Source organism: Cyprinodon variegatus, unplaced genomic scaffold, assembly GCF_000732505.1.
Source record: "Cyprinodon variegatus isolate N-32 unplaced genomic scaffold, C_variegatus-1.0 Scaffold132, whole genome shotgun sequence".
In the NCBI taxonomy this organism is placed as follows: domain Eukaryota; kingdom Metazoa; phylum Chordata; class Actinopteri; order Cyprinodontiformes; family Cyprinodontidae; genus Cyprinodon; species Cyprinodon variegatus.
In genome coordinates, this window is record NW_015150585.1 from 498,894 (window position 1) to 517,080 (window position 18,187).

At 35.7% G+C, this 18,187-nt stretch overlaps 1 protein-coding gene across 2 annotated transcripts; it reads left to right on the plus strand.

Annotated features, from left to right (window-relative positions):
• The first annotated feature begins 2,210 nt into the window (after positions 1-2,210).
• Positions 2,211-18,128, plus strand: gpr155 (G protein-coupled receptor 155). Of its 2 annotated transcripts, XM_015376307.1 has the most exons (16): positions 2,211-2,404; positions 2,579-3,105; positions 5,038-5,437; positions 5,698-5,863; positions 5,966-6,121; positions 7,876-7,959; positions 8,082-8,202; positions 8,297-8,381; positions 9,183-9,273; positions 9,354-9,555; positions 10,370-10,459; positions 10,625-10,755; positions 11,086-11,181; positions 11,270-11,331; positions 15,844-15,981; positions 16,218-18,128. In XM_015376307.1, exons 2-16 carry the CDS (start codon positions 2,670-2,672, stop codon positions 16,411-16,413), a joined length of 2,454 nt encoding a protein of 817 aa, XP_015231793.1. In that variant the 5' UTR covers positions 2,211-2,404; positions 2,579-2,669; the 3' UTR covers positions 16,414-18,128. The 2 variants fall into 2 exon arrangements, with proteins under 2 accessions (XP_015231793.1, XP_015231794.1); XM_015376308.1 differs by lacking the exon at positions 7,876-7,959.
• The last annotated feature ends 59 nt before the right edge of the window (positions 18,129-18,187 follow it).

Sequence of the window (18,187 nt, forward strand, 5' to 3'; positions counted from 1 at the left end):
GTGTGCCTTATACATAACTAACAAAATATTATAATCAACTAAATCATAGAATTTTAATAACCTCAATTTACAAAACAATATATTGGAAATTTCACTTTCAAAACAAAATACATTTCCAATCATCAAATGAATGTACATTTGTAAGAACTGTTTGAACACTGATGAGCTAGGAATAAATCACTGTGAGGAATGTAAATCAAGAAATTGACCTTTTCATTTCAGGGTTATGTTTTGTGCAGACCGTACATTAGTGCTGTAAAAAATATTCACATTTTTTTTTTTTATTATACTCCCAAACTCAAAAGACACAAAAACAGTATAGGTTAGGGGGTTGGTGCACTAGTTACATTGTGACTGTCCGTTCATTGTGCCTGAAGTACCAGTTCATGTGTGTGAACAAATGAAAAATACAGTGAAACCGAAGGCCTCACATCCTCATGAAAACTGTGCTAAATGCTTAAGATTTTTGTGAAGTGTTTTAAGAGGAGAGCAGGAATTTAAGGGGGTGAGAAAAACCGTAAAATGCCATGATCTGTCTTTCTCCAACACCTTTGGTAAATAATAATACCGGAAACAAGTGATTTTAACCAGACTTAAGCTTCTGACAATCAATAACAAGGTATTCCTTTTACTGCATTTTAAATTTTACTGAAAAGAAAAAGAAAATAGAAAAAGAAGAAAGGAAAAATATTATTTAATGTAAAAGAGAGAAAACAAGATAGATAACCAAATAATGGGAAGATTACACAAGGACAAATATGAGAGGTGTAGATCTATTCACACATGGATATTATTGTTATTTATTTATTTATTTATTTATTATTTATTGTATGGGTCTTTTAACTTAGGTTACAACTTTTTGCAAAGGAGAGTTGGTAAGAAATACAAAATTAAACGTAATAACCCAATGAAATCTGGTCAGTAATTTTAATTAGATTTATTTTATTTATTTTAGATTTAATTAGATCAGAGCATTAAGGTTTATCAGTATAGCTTGAGGTTTTAGACACTTTCTATAGTTGTCAAACTAAAAGTAAGATGCTATAACCTGTCTTCTTGTTATCTTAAACTAATTTCTTATCAAGCATATTTTACTTTCAGCTTTCCAGTCATCTTGGTTGGTCTGTCAACACTTTGTATATTTTAGGTAATTTTGGCAATTTTATACTTTTAAATGGTTCATTGCTTGTTGTAATGAACCATTAAGTCGTTTTTTCAAATTATTCTTAAAGAACTTTTTTATCAACTTCGTTTTTTTAGATGTGCTATTTAAATTTATTTTGTCATTGACAAATCCATGTCTGATTAAGAGGCTGCTTTATTTGACTCTAGGTTAAGAATTCAAGAAGAGAGTCTTTAGTTCATTTAAATATATATATTAAGGTATAATTTTAGGGGTGAAATTAAGAGGGAAATCCATTTTGAGGTTTCACGCTGGATCTGAAATAAAGGTTTACCGGATCATAATGATGCATCTTTTGGTGATTTGCAGTTTTCAATTTAAAAGTTTAAGTAAAAGCGCACCCTCATGCAACCACGTTTTGCAGCTTCCTGATGTTTATGTTTTACTATTGATTTTAAGAGCAGAACTGGGTAAGATATGCCTTATTAAAGATTTAAATAATAATAATAATCTAACATGATAGTTTTCTAGATCTCAAAAACCTCGAATTGCAAAAGTTTCTTGTTTCTGCAAGTTTTTCCTCCACCTCAATCAGCTCTTTCCTCATTCATCCACTTCCTTCTCTCACTGTCCTATCCAGCCAAGCCCTATCATCTTCATGTTCTTCAGAATCGCTCTGTTATTATTTGTTACCCGATGAACTCAGGTAAAATCACGTGTTAGCACACCCTGCAGCTGCACCTAACCAGGTGATTCATAGGTGTGGTCGAAAGTCATTAAAAAAATATTTTTTTTTTTACTTATTTTTTTTAAACATAGCGACGTGTATTTATATACAGTTTTAATTTTATTTTTTTTTTATTTATTATTTTACCTGACATTTTTTTTAGATGATTTGAAAACAGCTCTTTGTCTGTAATGCTCCTTGTTTTCCAAGCGCGGTCTATCAATAGTTTTATAACCAACTATGATAACACATAACAGGTTACATTGGTTAAGCCCCGCCCCTCTCACCCTCTGCGGAACCTGATTGGTTAAACTATGTTGACAAATCAGAGATTACGAAAAGCTCAGGCAGTGACGTCTACTAGTGACTCTGTATTTAACGGTGTAACCACGCTAGTTTGATTGCTTTCACCCACTTTGCTCAAGGACTTTAGTAATTCAGCTCTGTTTTGTGTATTTTGGCTCTTCGGGGAAACGTTAACCGTTAGTTGTAACTCCAACACGGCTGTAATATGTAGCATGGGGAACATAAAGGGCAAAGCAGCTGTCAAAACGGTAAGAGTGGAAACACCCAACGGTTGAAATAATCTCACAGATGTAAAGCGTCGCTTTATGTGTTGGTATTAAACGTGCAAAGATGAAGCGCTACGCAAAATGCGGTTAAATAGATTTAAATATGATTTAGTGAGAAGTTTAAAGTGCCCTCATCTTTCTTTCTTCCGCTTTCAGTGTCAGACGGTGCTAATGTGTGACCCACTCATTACTCGCATGACCACGGATCAGTCCTAGTGGAAGACAGACCATCATCATCATCAGTGTGATGGAGTTAGCAGGCGGACTTAGCGTGGAGGGGAGCTCCAGTCCCCCCGCTGTGCCCTCCACCCCCCCCGCTGTGCCCTCCACCATGTCCATAGACAGGCTGCTGCCTGCTCTCCTGGAGTGCTTTGGGATCATCCTGTGCGGGTACATCGCAGGCAGGGCTAATATCATCACCTCTACTCAGGCCAAAGGTTTGGGAAACTTTGTGTCAAAGTTCGCGCTCCCCGCGCTGCTGTTTAAGAACATGGTGCTGTTGGACTTCGGTCACGTCATCTGGCCCTTCCTGTGGGGCATCCTAGTGGCCAAAGTGTCTGTGTTTTGCATCGTCGGTGTCCTCACCCTGATAGTGTCCAGTCCTGATAGTCGCTACAGCAAAGCTGGGCTCTTCTCAATATTTGCAACCCAAAGCAATGACTTTGCTTTGGGCTATCCCATAGGTAAGTGCTTTTTTTCATGTATTAATATGCAACTTGTATTAATTTATTTTTTTATTCTAAAGAGACAAGCAAACCAAAAATTCAGTCAAATAAATAAACTGATTCAAGTAAACAAAGTTAACTAGAAATTTTAGATTTCCCTGTAGGATCCTAAATTAGCCCCTAACATGATGCAGCCACTACCATGCATGGCAGTCAAAACAGTTGTTTAACATTTAAAAGCTGTGACTACTTTTAGTAAAACTCATTATTGTGGCCAAGTAACTCAGTGTTTCCATTATCTGCACATTTCCATATTTTTGCTTAAAAGGCATATGGCATGTGTGCACAGTTGTAAATGTCCCTTTGCTGGCTGCCGGTTGTATAGATGCACAGTGTAAAATTACTGAACTGATGAGGAGTTTGTTTTAAATTCTTCCCCCAAAATAAACAGGAACTGTTTGAAACTTTTCCACCAGACATTACATTAAAACAACTGATAAGCTCAAAGCAATGAAAATGGCTCAAAGCATTTTAAAGGAGCTAAAGCAGTGATATTCATGTCATTAAAGGATGTATTCTAACTCCTCACCTTTACTGCAGATGTCATTTTTAAACGCAAAATAATTGTGTAAATGAAACAATTCAAGTAAACAAAGTGTCATCTAATGTAATAATTGAGCCTATGTTTGCCTGACAGAAAAACAGAAAATACGTGGCCTTTTTTTTCTGCAGGTTGTGACTCAGTTTAACAGTTGGAGCAGGATAAACCTGTTTTCAGTTCTTATTTAAAGTTGAGGCAATATTTCCATACAATGTCAGTTTTTTTTTTGTTGCCAGTGGCTAATGCTTCTGTTTCATTTATTGCTTTCAAACTACTTCTAAAATGACATTGGTTTTGCTTTACGTTCATGGATCCTCCATGTTTCATTCTAATACATATATTGAAGTCATTGATATGGGAGAGTCGCATGAAGGGCTTTGTTCATTATGATTTTTATCATTGTCGGTAAGAATTGCTAGTAGATAAAAGGTTGAGGAAGGGAATAACTTTGAAAGTGGCTGGTAAAAATAAAAAAAGCTTTTTTTTTGCACACTTTATCACTTTTCTTTCTTATTTGAAGTTATTTTTCCCAGTTATTATCATAGTTACAATCAGTAAGCGGTATTTGTCCTTATGTCCTTCAATAGGAATGTCCCAGTCATAATGTATATCCTGAATATATAGAGACTGAAATGATTAAAATCAGACTACACATATGGAAGATTACTGTTTTTAAAGTGCAATTAACAACAGTACATCTGATCAGTATTTTGGTCAACAATATGTTTTTTTGTGTTTTTACCAAAATAACCCAAAAGGCAGTGTCAATAGATGTTTATTGTCTATTTGCACAAAGATAAGTTACTGTTTTTGCTTCATAAAAGGAACTTTTTTCTCTGGGTTTGTCTAGTTTCATGATACTTATTACTGTTCTTCTCCTTGCTGGTGTTTTGATCATACCAGGTCTAACAGTCTTTCTAAAATAAGGAATGTGCATTAACGATATCATACAGTTTTGTAAGCCATATACATTCAAAGTGACCTTACAGAAATTGGCTATACAAATTGCAAACATGATGCTAATCCTTTCTGATTTTAATAAAATAGCTTGCCATTTGAGAATAAAATGTATTCAAATGACTCCGAACCCCTGACCAATCAGCTTTATTTTATATTTATTTGGGTCTTGAATTGGGCATCATTACTTTCCACTTTAAGGTCAGCAGTGATCTTGCTCTTTTTCTTGTTAAATGTTTTTCTTTTTCTAGGCAGATGTGTACTGATGTGGATTGTGTCTTTAATATGCTGTATTCTTTACTATACTTTTTAACTAAAAATAACAGAAAATATTAGTGAAACTATTGTTTTACCTTCTTTCTTGACTCATATGCCTTAATCTCTGTCCACAGTTGAAGCCCTCTATCAAAGTACATACCCAGAGTACCTGCAGTATATCTACCTGGTTGCACCAGTGTCCCTTATGATCCTAAATCCCATCGGCTTTGCCCTATGTGAGATCCAAAAGATGAAGAACCAAGGAAACCGCCAGCAGAGAAAGCTGGTGATCGTGGGACATGTAATCTTTCAGGTCTTAAAGAATCCCATTGTATTCATGGTCATCGTAGGAATCATCGCCCACTTTGTCCTGCACCAGAGAATCCCTGCTTTCATGGCTGAGTTCATAGACGGCTTGGCCAACTCTTTTGGTGGAGCAGCTTTGTTCTATTTGGGTCTGACCATGGTGGGCCAATTAAGGAAGCTGACCAGATCCACTGTTGTGATGCTGATTTTGCTCATTACAGCAAAACTGTGAGTGGAATTTGATGTACCTTTTGAAAAACTAGTAATGCATAGTGTTTCAGGGCGAGTGAAGTAAAGTGCTTCAAATGTGTTCTTCTGTTATAACGGGTGGAATGACTCAGGAGTTTTTCAGACCACAAGTAATTACAAAACTTCATGTTGTGGTCTAGGAGCATGTAGCTTCTTGTCATCTGGTGTATATGAGTTGCTTAGCTCCCCTCACTACACTGTTTATTTATTTTTTATCAATTTATTTTTTGGACTTCAAGGTTGGTAATGCCACTCATCTGTAAAACTATGGTGGATCTTCTGGATAACACCAGCAACACCACAAACCACTCCAGCCTCTCAGATTATGCCTTTCTTTACGGCGTCTTCCCCACCGCACCAAGCGTGGCCATCTATGCTGTCTACTATAACACAGAACTAGAAGTTGTGAGTGACTTACTATATGAACAGCAGCTTTCTGCTTGTTTTTCTTGTTTGATTTTTTTCCTCTGCTCAGTAGTTTTCTGAACATGTGCTTTGTTGTGGCAGGTGACTGCTGGGATGGTGATCAGCACTTTTCTCTCAGCTCCCATAATGTACGTCTCAGCCTGGCTGCTTACCATTCACTTAATGGATCCCCAGTCTTTGATGAATTCCCTTGAGACGGTCAGCTTTAACATGAGCATAGTGAGCTTAGTGGCTCTGGTAAGTCATTGTGTAACATGCACAGACTCATTTATACACTGCTTTTCACCAGACTTTCTTCAGTTTGATCTTAGTTTTTGTAATGGATAATAAAGTTGGTTTAATAATTAGACCCAGTTTACTGTATCCATCCATTTCTCCTCTTCATCCACAGTAGCTTCCTTAAAAGACGTAATGGATATTTATAAAACATATCTTTTTAAAGCTTTAAAAGACTAACCGATCTGTCTTTAAATGGCTCAGCTGTTCAGAGGGTGAGTTGCTTCTCTGATGGTTCACTGAGTCAGACCAACTTCCCTATTCTCACTTTCAGTGCCACATTTAAGGAACTACAAATATTGCCCTCAGTGGTAAAAGCTGGCTCTGTGTTTTGCCTCTGTGTATAATTTCACTGTTCCACTGTTATCAGAAAAGGCTTATTTCCTTATTTCAATTGGTTCAAAATGGATACTTTATCTCCAATATATTAGAAGAAAGCTTTAAAACTTAGGAATTGGGAATTGCGGAAAAAAAAGAACAGATAATAAAGCCAAAGACTGAGGATGTGTGGAACTATGTACTTAAGCAAAAGGGCTGAACATTGTGACAGAATGTGATGATTTCTAAAGATTTCTGTAGATTATCGGAGGAATTCAATGTCATCACCAGACGGTAGTATGTTAGATACCTAGCAGACCAGAACCCTAGAAGGAGTTTATATGTACTATGTAATGCCACCCTGTCTCCACATTGGAGAGCGTCTGCTTCAGGTAAATGTATAAATCTAAAAATAAATACAAAAACTGGCAGCAGTAGGTAGATTATGTAATTCATACACATATTCTGACAAGCACTGGCATTAAAACTAGCTTTTTTTAAGCAACAATTACATCAGAGTGAGCTGTCTATTGTTTTTGTTAAACAATATACAGTGATTGAAACCAAAAGTCTCAATTTTCCACCACTCTGTTCTTTTTTTTTACACTACACCGCACAAAAAACAGAAAAAAGAGACCCCACAAAAAAGAGGTTTTTTCTTTAAAACTTTCTTTAGCATATGTGGTATTTGGCTCTACAATATAATTTCTAGTCAATGTACTGTAGGTGATGGACAGCATCAGAGCTGCTGCAAGTAATTCAAATAATGAAATGTAATTTGTTCATATGGCTCAGGCACTGAGGGGAACAATGGCCACTTAATCTAATTGTTGCTTTTAGACATTAATGATGTATTTTATGAGGGAAAAGTTTCCTCTTGTAGTTCAGTAATGTGATCTTATGGGGCCTGTGAATGTTTGCTACACACAGAGGGGACTAAAGTAAAGAGCAGCGTACTAGAGAAACTTTATGTACACAAATGACCCCTACAGTGGCCATGATGGCCTGGCTACTGACTGTGGGACAGGAGTTTGTCTTCCTGTGGCATGAACTTCTTTGTGTTTTCTATCATTAGCTTAGGGTGGTCCATCCCCTTAAGTAAAATTAATTAACCAAAGCTAAGCTCTTCAGGTTGTGAGTTTAACAAATATTGCTCACTTAGAGTACCTTTTGGCAAAAAGGATGCAATCCTGCATTAATGGAAGCCTCTTTCTATTTTAAAGCGGCAAAGCTCTAAAGGCTCTTTTATTTTTCAATAATTCTTGTATAAATTGGAAATTGTATAACATTTCTATGAAATGCAATGTTTTGAATCCAGCAGAAAACAATTTAGAGAGTGTAAACGTCTGTGTATAGCTAATTAGAATATTTACTTGTCCATTTGTTTCCCCCACCAGTTGTGGACAGTTGCTGTCATGTTTTTAAGTAAAAAGTTTAGACGGCTACCTCACATGTTTACAGTCAACCTGTTCCTGGCACAGGTAAGCTTGCTACTAAGCAGTCTTAGTTTTATTTGTGTTTCCCTCTGAAATAAACCAACTTAATAACAGCAGATGTCTTTAACAAAGTCTTTAACTGCATGGTTGGTGCTGTGGTTTTCTAGCTGTTAAGCTGCATTGGGATGATTCTGTGGAACTTTGTGGTGAAGGAAGACAACTTCATCGCACAGGTCTTCACTTTCACACTGCTGTCTACGTCACTCTACAGTAGTTTCCTGTGGCCAGGTAAGCCCACAGCACATTTGGGTATATGCAGAATCCTTTCCACTCCCGAATTAGAATTTGTTTGTTTTGTAATGTAAATTTTCTTTGGTTTTAGGCTTAATAGCACTCTCGATTGTTCTCTTGAAAAAGTATGAGGATCTGAAAGGAGCATCTGGTGGCCTGGTCATTGCGGGCTGGGGGTGAGTCACTTCTCATTCTCAGGAAATCCGAGCTTTATATCAAAATATGACAAAGTATGGTTTATAAAACATGATCGTACAAGCGTGTGTTTTCTCAACCTCTAGTTGATCTATACTCTATAAAGAAAACAGGCCTAAATCCATTAGGCTATAAAAGGGATGTAGAAAATGTGGCAAAAACCCATCTGTCATCCAATTAAAAAGAAAATGTGAAAAAAAAAAAAAAGATGTTGGGGAAAAAATTTAAGATGGAGGACTCCTGGTGGTGACATGTAGGGAGAGGACGCACATGTGGAGGATTCCGTTTAAACTTTATTCATCATTGGTTTTTGAGTTTTTATTTCCCAGCCAAAATTTCAGCATTATCCCCTTTGCTTGTTTGCATTTGCAATGAAATGAGCAACTCTAAAGGTTCTAAAACATCCAACACTGTGCAAACTCCGGCAACACCTGCAGCTGGGCAGCTAGCATCATTTGCACCTATCAACCAAACACCTGAAAAGACGGCTGTAACTCCTGCAACACCTGTAACTATGGACCAACTGTCACCTTAATTTGCAAACCAGAGAGCCTTGCTCAGGGAGGACATTTTTTTTCTCTAATTCAAAACACGGTTAGACCAATACAAGGTTCCCTGGATTTACTGCAGTCAATTATCAACTCATTCTAGAGCCGTCTTACCACTGTGAAGTTGTTACACTTCTGTATTTGTTCAAATACATGCTTTGTGTCACTCGTGCTCAATCGAAAAAATAAATAAATATGTATATATACATACTTAAAGATAAAATCCTTTCACAGGATCCCTTGTTTGGTGACATCTATGCTGCTGCTCTTTGGTGAAAAAAGGCCTGACGCTATTGATTTCTCCTTCTTCTATGGGAAACTACAGGTACAAAAGGCAGAAACAAATACGTAATAATTTTTTTGTAATTATAGCAATTTTCATGAGCTCTCAATGTTGTTTGTTAGATAATCTGCACCACAGTAGTGATCAGCTTCAGCATGCTTCTGGGAGGAGCCTCTTTGGTGTGTCTCAGCAGAGGAAGCTGGGCCCAAGATGAACAAAACCAGGCAGAAAACTCTTCATCTGAAGCTACACAGGATCAGGTGACCGAGGCAGAACCAGATGCTCGGACTCTCATAGAGGCAGGAAATGGAGCCGGAGGAGGAGGTACTTTCTATTGTGAAAAGGTTTACAATTCTTTATTTATACAAGTCATCATTTAAATGTCTGAATGGCTACTTGCCATTGTCCCAGCAGGTAGATTAAGTGCTATGACTGAAAATATGTAAACAGTCCCCTGACCATTAATGGAAAGCAAATGGCCAAAAATATAGATATGATGGGTACTAATTGAATCCAATCCATTAACAAACAAAAAAAAGAAAAAAAAAAGCAGTTTGATTATTTTATCATCATCTGCCATGCAGTATTTGAGCATATGACATTTTGGTTGCTATGTATTTAAATCAAGTTCAGTGAACACAAAGATAGGACAAACATTATGATTGTAGTAAAGGAGAGAGCAGGGAGGAAAATTATTCATCACATAAGCAAATATTTAACAATATTGTCATGTTTTTTAGTACCATGGAGCCTTACAGTGTTTGTTTTTTCAATGCAAAGTAGTTCATGATGGTGAAGTAGAAGAGGGACTGTTTTCATATAAAACGTATGGCAGTTGTGTTAAACCCTCTTTACTCTAAAGCTCCTAAATAAATGAAAACTTGCTCCTAGCCATCATATCTCCCTGTGGACCACAAAACCATAGTCGAGGATGAAGTTGTGAAGAAAATTAAAGCAGGGTTCACAACAGAGGGCATAAATCACTTTCCTAAAAATATATAAATTAAATTTTTTTGTGTGTGTTTTGGACGGTTAAACAGGAAAGATGTCTGGTTGCTGTAAATACTGTTTGTACTCTGTCTTGTTAGTAATGCAGACATGAATAGAAAAATTTGTTGTGTTTTGATTGCTCTATCAGAGTGTGTCAGATGTGCCTGTGCTGTAGCCACGCCCATGCCTGACATGATCATCAGCACCAATATGAACAACACCCCAGCATCACTCTCAGGTATTTTGTACTGACTATTTTAAATGCACCAGCTCTCCACAGGGAGGCATTTCAGACCTAAATATAATATTTCTTATATATTTTATGAACTGTTAATGCACATTTAGGGCAGCCTTCTCTAGTGAGTGGCAATGACAGATTATGTTCCTATGCTGCCCTCTGCAGGTCAGTGTGAAAATGGTTGTGCATCAACAGACTGCCTCCTTGCTCGCATGGATGAGCTCCAAGAGGTTGCAGATAGGCAAGTGGTCCGACATGTGCTCCTGTGTCTCCTCCTGACAGTTTTCCTTCTGGCTGTAAGTTAAACACCCAGATCATCACAAACCAGACAAACAAATGTGAATTTTCCATCTCTTTTCAGAGGAATGCCTTAATTTTAAAACCAAAATAAAAATTCTTATTTTATTATTTTTTTTATCCATTTCTTTTGGGTCAGTAAAAAAGTAACTGGTTACTAGTTAGTAGTGTTTCAGTCACAGAAATAAAAATAGGATTTAAACTTGGTAAAATGGAACATTTGACTCGGATTATGGGATTCCTTTCAGCCGGATCTGTATACATATCTGTACCAGTTACAGTAAGTGCTCAGCAGATTTTTAACATTTGTCATGTTCTCTATATAACAGAACTTTTCCAGCTGTCTGTGGTTGCTTTACAACAACCTGCATGGGAGACTCTACTTGGAGCTTCAGTTCTTCTGTGCCATAGCCAACTATGGACAGGTTAGTCTCATCCATAAAGAGTAAATCTGTCAATCATGTAGATTGATTCTCTCATAGAAGAAATAATACTGCTTCTTGTTGTTAACAGGGATTTATCTCCTTTGCTCTTTTTGGGCTGGACAAGCATTTTATTTTACCACCATTGAAGAGGTAATGTATACAATAATGCCTTTTTTAGTATTTTTTATTTATTCTTTTGAAGAAAGTTGCCCTTCTTATATTAAGCAGAAGTTTCCAACTAATGTAAGACTTTAATGAATTAGTTTGAAAGATTCTTTAAACAGGTTTGAGTGATTTTATTTATTTATTTTTTAACATACCCCTGTACAGATGAAAAGAAAGATGTTTCCTCTAAACCTTACAGGCTCAAAATTATTCACATACTAAAATATATACATACACTATATACTTCACGCTTTGTAGCCATCCATGATGTACTGGAATAATCTCTTCTGATATTTTGCTGCTGTCTTTATCAAAAATGTTGTAAATTATTTCAATTGGTCAGTTTTATAGTGCAGCTATTAGTTTTTAATGGAGTTCACATCTTGGCTTAAACAGACCTAGTCACATATAAAACTACTTAAATAAGCTTATATTAACAAGTGTCTTTTTTTTTATTTCCAAATTAGACTATGTAAGCCAAGCTTTCATCCTCAGCATTTACTTGGTCCTTTTTGAGCATGAAAACAATTTTTTGCACTGGGACTGATGATAATATATAAATATTGCTGTGCACCATCTGTCAGCAGTACCTACTCATGCATCCATCAACCTAAAAACATTTTCTGAATCCTCCCAAAGCATTTCCCCCCACTTCATTAAACACCAACATCAACCTTGCATTCCAAGTGCTTCTTCTGTCTTATCCCTCTTGGCATCCATTATTGTTTTCTACTTTTTTTACACTTGATCTTTTTCACACCTTTGCTGGGAATTTCCAACTCACTTGGCTCCATCACTTTCTTGTTTACTCATCATACCTCCAATTACTGTAGGTAGTCCTGTTATGGTAAATTCACCAAAATCATTCACCGTTTTTTTTAACAGATGGAGCAAGGAAACTGACTAAAACACAGAACATTTAATAATTTGTATGCAGAGTATGTAACTAGACCCCTTTTTAATTTAACTGTATTTCATTTACACTAAAAGTGGTTTTGATGCATGTCTTGAATTGTTTTCCTGTTGAAATGATCTGATTGATTGATCTCAAATAATAAGTTAAATGCAGTGGTAGACAAATTTTTATTCATAGTCAATGTTTTATTTATTATAAGTAAATGTTACTCAAATATCTACTCAAAGTATTAAAGTATTCACTTTTGAAAATACTTAAGTATTCAAAAGTACTCAACTATTCAAAAATGCTAATGATTTTTCCTCCTAATATCTGTACATTTCTGTATTAACTGATAAATTCAAAGAACCTTGTAACTTTAAGAAAACTATGTGATGTATTGATGCATAGAACTACTCTGCTACAGATTCTACACCACTTGTAACAAAGGATAAAAATGCCACAAAGAACAGCTATTTTGATTATTATTAAAAAAAATAATAATAATTAAGTTTTATCATGACTCTCCTCACACTTTCACTATGGAATAGAAGTTTAAGGTTGAATCCATTACCACAAAGAAACCACAACTTTGATTTGGGAACACTTCCTACTGAACAACTTGGCCACATGGTAACAACTTGAGGCTTGATATTACCAATATGTCTGCATTGAGTTTATCACATTTGTGGAACATCATTAAATATCTTAAACAGTGGTGTCCAAATTCAGTCCAAAGGGCTACTATCTTGCATGCTGAAACTGCATTTCAAGAAAGAAAAAGAGCAACAGTGGATTACAAAGCTAAGCTGAGCCAAAAGGAACAAGGAACTAGCAGTATGTAGTGGAGTAGAAAGTACAATATTTCACTTTGAAAAGTAGTGGAGTGAAAGTTATAAGACCCAAAAAACAAAAAATGTACTCAAATAAAGATAGTCAAAAAAAATAAATTAAGTACAATAATCAAGTAAATTTACGTTACTTCCCACCACTTGTTAAATGTTACAAGTAATGCACCTAGTTCATTCTTCTGCCCACTTTGTTAGATGCACCATTATCACAAGGAGCTAGCTGGGCCCTCAGCATGATGCTACCGCTATCGTACTTTACAGTTGGAAAGAGGTTTTGGTTTAAAAGCTTCATCTTGACCTCTCTAAACATACTTCTTGAAATTAGGACCTTGTAGATTAAACGTAGTCCTGTCTGACCATAAATGTAAAAAGTTGATAAATAAATAAAAAAACAGCCAATTGGATCTAAAGGGGCTGAATTTGAAGCCGGTGACACTATATATCTGAATAAATAACTCTGGCTCCCCATAGATGGTAACACAGCATCTTCATGTTGATGACAGAGCCAGCTTCTGTGGTTTCTGAACATCCTGACCAATGGTGATAATTTCAGTGGGAGGGTTAAAATTTTAAAACAATCTCTTAGGATAATGGAGATTCAAGATTATTTTGCATGACTTATTTCTTCTATTAAAAAAATGTGCCTATTTTTCAAAGACTCAATGTATCTTCCAGTGTTTGGTGTGATAGTTTAAAATGAGCATGATTGTTTTGTAAGTTGGGGTGCTTGTATTTGATGCCAGAGAAAACAAACAATAATATACAGTNTTACACTAAAAGTGGTTTTGATGCATGTCTTGAATTGTTTTCCTGTTGAAATGATCTGATTGATTGATCTCAAATAATAAGTTAAATGCAGTGGTGAACAAAATACTCAACAATTTTACTTGAGTAGAAGTATTCATACTCGTAGTCAAGTTTTTTATTTACTACAAGTAAAGGTTACTCGCTCAAATATCTACTCAAAGTATTAAAGTACTCACTTTTGAAAATACTTCACTTTTCAAAAGTTCTTTTATCTAAAAGTGCTCAACAATTCAAAAACGCAAATTGTTTTTTTCCCCCTAATATCTGTACATTTCTGTATTAACTGAGTAATTTAAAGAACCTTATAACTTTCAGAAACTACTTGATGTATTGTAGCGTAGCACTACTCTGCAACAGATTCTACACTACTTGTAACAAAGGATAAAAATGCCACAAAAAAGAACAGCTATTTTGATTATTATTTTAAAAAAAAACAAAAAAAAAGTTTTATCATGACTCTCCTCACACTTTCACTATGGAATAGAAGGTTAAGGTTGAATCTATTACCACAAAGAAACCACAACTTTGATTTGAGAACTCTTCCTATTGAACAACTTGGCCACATGGCAACAACTCGGGGCTTGATATTACCAATATGTCTGCCTTGAGTTTATCACATTTGTGGAACCTCATTAAATATCTTAAACAGTGGTGTCCAAATTCAGTCCAAAGGGCTACTATCTTGCATGCTGAAACTGCATCTTAAGAAAGAAAAAGAGCAACAGTGGATTACAAAGCTAAGCTGAGCCAAAGGAACAAGGAACTAGCAGCATGTAGTGTAGTAGAAAGTACAATATTTCACTTTGAAAAGTAGTGGAGTGAAAGTTTATACGTTCCCAAAAACCAAAAAATTACTCAAAAATTACTCAGTGTTTGGTGTGATAGTTTAAAATGAGCATGATTGTTTTGTAAGTTAGGGTGCTTGTACTTGATGCCAGAGAAAACAAACAATAATATACAGTCATTGACGATCACTGATTGCCAAAGTTATATAGGAAAAAAAAACCTTTAAAGTAGAAAGATTAAGTAAATGTAAATATATCAATGTTTAAAACTTGAATTTCTTTAGAAAGTTTAATAAGTGATGTTTTAATAAAAAGATGAGCCCATGTATTTATCTTTTTAACTGCATTTACAAAAGCACATGAACGTTTAAGAAAAATGCTTGAAATAAAACCGCCAATCAGGTAACATATCATTTAGATNATGAACGTTTAAGAAAAATGCTTGAAATAAAACCGCCAATCAGGTAACATATCATTTAGATGAACCTATTCCAAAAGTATTCATAACAATGTTGGTATTTCAGTGTATATTTATATAATTTACAGTAGCTCTACTTCTCTACTTCAGTGAAGTGTGGGGATATAGGGGATACTAAGGGGATATACATTGACCAGTTCAATGTTTTTCCATGGTGTTATCATTTACCTTGTCTGCCATGAAGTCGGGGTACCCATAAATGTTTTTTTTTAGTCTAATGAACACCCAAAAATCTGCACAGACTTCCCTGTAAATCTTAGCATCTACTTTTCAAACAAGTAGTTGCTACGTTTGTGTTGAATCTGTCCTGTGGCGGCTTTTAAATTGTACCATCCAGGGAGTTTCCGAGGGCAGCATTAGAGAGGAGAGCAAAGGAGCACTAGACAAACAAAATTTACAAAATTTGGTCTTATGCTTAAACAGTATTTTTCTGCATTTTAATCTTATTTCAAATATTTTTTTCAGAGGCTTGCAAGATAAGTAGTGCTAATGTAAATTTAGTGGTCCCATCCAGGCCAAAACAAAATTGATTTAAAGGCCCAAAAATTACTACAGACATTCTTGCCACTGATATATGTATATCATCTGATCATCTGATGGGAATGGTCTTATGTGTGTATTATGTGTACATTAGGAGGCTGCCTTTAAATTTTTTTTTTTATTCTTTTAATTGTTACTTAGGTTATACAGTCGCTTATATGGGAAGAAGAAGCGGGAAGAGCCGGAGCAAGACTTACCAGATGAAATCAGGATGACCTGTCTTCAGTTCACCAAATACCACAAACAGCAGTGTTGTCATGATATTGTTAAAAAGAGAAGGTGAGAGCTGCCTTTTTCTGAGGTTGACTGGAAACCATAAATGCATGTGGTCTCTGGTGTGTGTTTATGAGACATTATTGGTGGTTCTCTTCAAATCCCAGTAAAAGCATCCCTAAATACTGATTCTCAGACAGTGCTTCTAGAGTGTTTATGATCACTTGGCTCCTCCTGTGTCTGTTCAAAGCAGCAGCCCTACAGCTGACCGCTTTTTTTTGTTTTGTTTTTTTTTGTTCCAGGTGTGGAGTGATGACCAGGCTGGACTGTTTCCTCGGCTGTGAGATGGTGGATTGGCTTCAGCAGGTGGGCTTGGCGCAGGACCGTGGCGAGGCGGTTCTCTACGGGACACGGCTGCAGCAGGGCGGCGTGCTTCAGCACATCAAGGAGGAGTACAGCTTCGAAGATAGTCAGCTTCATTACTACTTCACTACATAAAACCAAAGCATGGCAGTTGACTCCAATTTTATTCCCAAAGAGCGACATTTCAGTCAGATGGAAACGTCTGCTTAGTTTGCACACTGTACAAAGCAACTGTGATATTTCAAATGTGTTTAATGCTTTGGTGGAGATATAAAAAAAAAAGGGATACATTAAATAAGGGGCATTTTATTTCTAACCAGCTCAGGTGTTTTATCTAACATTTCTAAAACAGATTTTCAGCTGCGTTATTTAACTTTGTCTCAGTTCAGACACTTATGTTTTCTGATCTTAGTTGCTCAGTAAGCCCTTTTAGTGGACATGATCAAAACCCCTTATTTGGAGGTGAAGCTGGATGTGCATGCACTGTAATTATTGCAGTTATCCTTGGTTGTGTGGGAATTACTTGGTTTTAAGGGGCTTACCAGGTCTGTGAAGAAGAGCACAAAATCCCTTGGTATATTTTCATTTAATATTTATGCAGTTGTTGCATATCTCTTACCACTGTGACTAATGATGCACAAAAAAGCTAAGCTTTCATTGCAGGTAAAAATGCTGCTATCAGCTGAATGTATTCACCGTAGAAACCTGTGCAGACATTGTTGCTCCTATATAAAAACCAACCATAAAAGCCACTTGTTGGTCCTCGGGCCCTCTAAAGTGCCTCTTCTTACTTAAAGTTAAAAAATGAAATAGAAATGAACCAAAAAAGGAAAGCAATACCAAAGGGATATTTTTAGGTTATGCAGACATTTTCATAACATATTTACTGATTGTCGTAACGTCTTATGAATCCTTTTATGCGATTCTGCTGCACATTATCTGCTTCATTTTATTTTTGATTGCCTGAATCTAAATAGAAATAATTCTATCCTCAAAAAATATGTTTTTGTTCAGAAACTTTTTTTTTTAAGAAGCAAGGTCAAAAGGGGCTGAAATATAAAGGCTGCTGACCCCGTCCTAAAGGGGATAAAGGGAAAATAAGTTTAACTGTCCAACATTTAACTACTCATTTTAATTTTATTACCAAATGAAATGCGGGTATTGCTGCTTAAAAATCTGCCTTCTCTCATGACTGTGGGAAGAGTTTACTAGTAATATTGCCAGTATCTGAAAATGTACTTTTGTAGTGTTTTGCATGCCATGTTAGCAGTGTTAATAAAAGTTAAATATTTACTATATTAAACTTTTTTATAGTTGGACATAAACTGGACCTGGCAACATTACAGAATGCACTGAAAGTCTTTCATTTTGCACAGTTTAAACCACTGGAACATAAGAAAATTGGTCCTTACTAATTCAGTATAATCTTACAGATGTTAAGTTTGACCATAACATGCTTGTATGTGTTAATATAAGCAATATAAGTGTTAAATATGTCATTAAAAGGGATACAAATCTTTTTTTTCGTTTTCACATTATGCATTGGTTTTGCTGTATTTCTTTTAGCACATGTTTGCAAAGTCTTCATATTTGTGCTAAATTGTGCTAAGCTCCCGGTCTGTGTTTGTGATTAAATGTCTGGTGATTTAATTTAAAGACCTGGATTGATTTAAGCTGAAGACCAACAAAGACGATCAATGTCTGAACGGACGATCTGTGATAATTGTTACCTGGTAGAAAAAAGGCTTTGAAAATGCTTGACTAACCTCCATTAAATAATAAAATGTTAATTAAAAGGTTATTGATGCCATTTTATTTAGGAATTTCAAATACAAAGATTTGTGTTAAATTGTCCTTTATTAATTTTTTTGTTGGAAGTTGTTTACAAATCCTTAATAAAACTTCCAGT